General features: G+C 51.2%; 1 protein-coding gene across 1 annotated transcript; it reads right to left on the reverse strand.

Moving 5' to 3' along the window:
* Positions 1–223: 223 nt before the first annotated feature.
* Positions 224–1,777, reverse strand: LOC129225640 (RNA-binding region-containing protein 3-like). Its single transcript, XM_054860108.1, has one exon. The coding sequence runs from the start codon at positions 1,775–1,777 to the stop codon at positions 434–436; it is 1,344 nt and encodes a 447-aa protein (XP_054716083.1). The 3' UTR covers positions 224–433.
* Between the last annotated feature and the right edge of the window lie 982 nt (positions 1,778–2,759).

A 2,759-nucleotide genomic window follows, 5' to 3' on the forward strand; every position in this document is an offset into this window, starting at 1 on the left:
TAAAATTTGAGTTACATTGGTTCATCGGCAATTTGCCGGGTTTTTTAAAATGTCTAATCTTTACCGAAAATTTCCAAAATCATTGCGGTAGGGGTGCACACAACACGTTCACATCAAATGAATAAAAACACAGTCATATTTAAAAAAACATACAAATGGATAAAACAGATTAGTCAAAATAAACAGAAATACTTTTTAAAAAAACGGAGCATATTGAAAAAAAAAATGGGATCAAAGGTACTTGGAAGCTGAAAGAGGGACCAGTTGAGAGCTCTGCATTCATAACCTCATTAATCACATGGTATTTATGTTTGTTTGGACATTCGAATACTTAAATAAAAAATATGTACAGTCAAACTTTGAGCCAGACTAGAAGCTTGGCGTAAAACCGAACTCTTTAATGAATTGTTCTGTTTTGACATCCGAGATGTGTCTATTTCCCGTCCTTCGGCTTTGCGGACCTGGCAAAGTGGACCACCAGCGGCTTCGTGTGGAGGACAAACCCGTTCGTCTCCCGGACCGCCTCCGCCGCCCGCCCCTCGCTCGCCAGGGTGACGAAGGCCTGCCCCTTCATCCTCCCCTCCTTCATGAGCTTGACGTCGAACATCTCCCGCTCCCGCTCCGAGTCCGCGTCGACGAACCTGCCGAAGATGTGGCGCAGGTCCTTCTCCACCACCTGCTTGGCCAGGTTCTTGATGTAGAGCCTCAGGGTGGGCTCGCCCGGGGAGTAGTTCCTGAAGACGGACATGGTCCTCATCTCCCTGCTCGACAGCCTCTTCCGGCGCAGCTCCTCCAGGGATATGAACCGGCCGTCGTGCCAGTCGTCCTCCTCCGCCGCCGCCCTCTGCTCCGAGGGGTCGTCCCCCGAGGGCGGCGCCCCGCCGAAAGCTCCGAAGCCGCCCGCGGGCTCCTCTTCCGGTTTGGGTATTTTCTGGTTGTGATCCGCCAGCGCCGTCGGGTCGATCTTCATGCTGATCTTCTTCTGGCTCAGCGGCCGAGATTCGAACACTTCCGAAGGTTCCGTCTTTTCCCGGGAAGACGCCGGGACCACCACGGGCACCAGATCCGCCAGCCTGCGCCGCTTCCTCTTCGGCTTGGGCCTCGCCGGCGGCCTCTCCCGGACCGCCTCCCGCTCCTCCCTCCTCTCCGGCTCGCTCTCGTACTCGGACTCTTCCTCCTCCTCTTCCATGACCACTTCTTCCACCTCTTCTTCCACGGCCAGGGGCGGCGCCGGCGTGGGCGGCCCGAACGGCGCGGGGAGGTTCATCTTGTTCATCAGGTGCAGGACCTGGGTGTAGAACTTGGGGCAGGAGGCGAGGGCGTGGCCGATGTTCCGTATGACGGTCGCCGTGGGCGGAGGATACTTATACTTGAGCATGGGCGACGGGAGATAGTCCAGCCCCAGTGCGGGGGCGACCCCGTGCAGCCCCTTGGAGAACGCCTCCATGTCCGTCCTCAGCACTTCCTTCCCGGTAGGTTCCGGACCGGGGGCCTCCTTGACGACGGGCTTCGGACCGTCCCCCACGGGCGGCACCTGTTGCTGTTTGGCGAACTCCACCGTGAGGCGTCGGCCCAGGATCTCCCTCTGGTGCAGCAGGGAGAGGGCGTGCCGGGCGTCCTCGTGGTTCTGGAAGGAGGCAAATGCGGCGTGTTTCATCTTCCGGTCGTCAGGCATGATCCGGATCCGGACGGCGCCCACGAGCCGCAGCAGCTCCTCTCGATCCGCGGGGCTCAGCTCCGAGGGCAGGTGGCGCACGTAGAGGGTGGTGGGCTCCATGGTCGCCTTCATGTCTACCGGAAAACAACAAATCAAATCCAGTCGCTCGATTCGCAAACAACAAGTCAAACGAAACACTGATTCGCAAATAACAAGTTAAATGAAATACTGATTCACAAACATCAAGTCATGTTGTTTAAGCGGATGATTCCTCACTAGACATCTGATATCATTCTTAAAACTATAGCAGCGTGAGTGGTTTGAAATCAGTCGATGAACGAGGCACTTTTAAAATCAATTAGAACATTTATAACAAAACATTAAAAACAACTTAAAAGCAAAATATATAAATAAACCAATGGTTTAACATTGCTGCCTACCTGATCCCAAATAAAATTGATCCACAATCTTATATGACTAAGTCAACACAAGGAGGAAAGGCAATCCTTATTGCCGACTAGCTCATGCTCAACATTCTGGCAAAATGCCCAAACAACCCAACTGGTAAAGAGTAGCAGCTCGCTACTTCAATGTAACTAAAAGTAATATAAGAGCGCGAAGAGCAGTGGTGAAACATCCGCTTACTGTCTGGACCACGGATTGTATGGAAAGACAAACATCCATTTTACAGCCAGAAATGGAGGAATCTATTATTTTTTACCGATGTCAGCTTTTGCAGAAGCAGAGTCTCATTCAAATGAGCGGAATACGCACATCAAATGTTTATTTTTCCCCCTTATTTACATAGATTCGTCTTATCTGGACGTTTGAAAATTCCATGCAATCCGTGGTCGGACAGTATATCTGAAACAAAATAACATACTGATGCATGGTGGGACATGAAAGTCATTCAGCTCCTCCCATACATGTGCAGAACAATGCAACCAATCATGGCTAAGCATGAGTACGAATCTACATAAACATCCGATACACACCCTCTAAACGAGCGAAAGCTTGAGATCGGCAACTATGTCATACGAAGCAACAGAGCGGCGTTTTAACTGAACGTAAACAAAGTTAAATGAATGGTAAGTCATGAGGA

This window comes from Uloborus diversus, chromosome 7 (genome assembly GCF_026930045.1).
Source record: "Uloborus diversus isolate 005 chromosome 7, Udiv.v.3.1, whole genome shotgun sequence".
In the NCBI taxonomy this organism is placed as follows: domain Eukaryota; kingdom Metazoa; phylum Arthropoda; class Arachnida; order Araneae; family Uloboridae; genus Uloborus; species Uloborus diversus.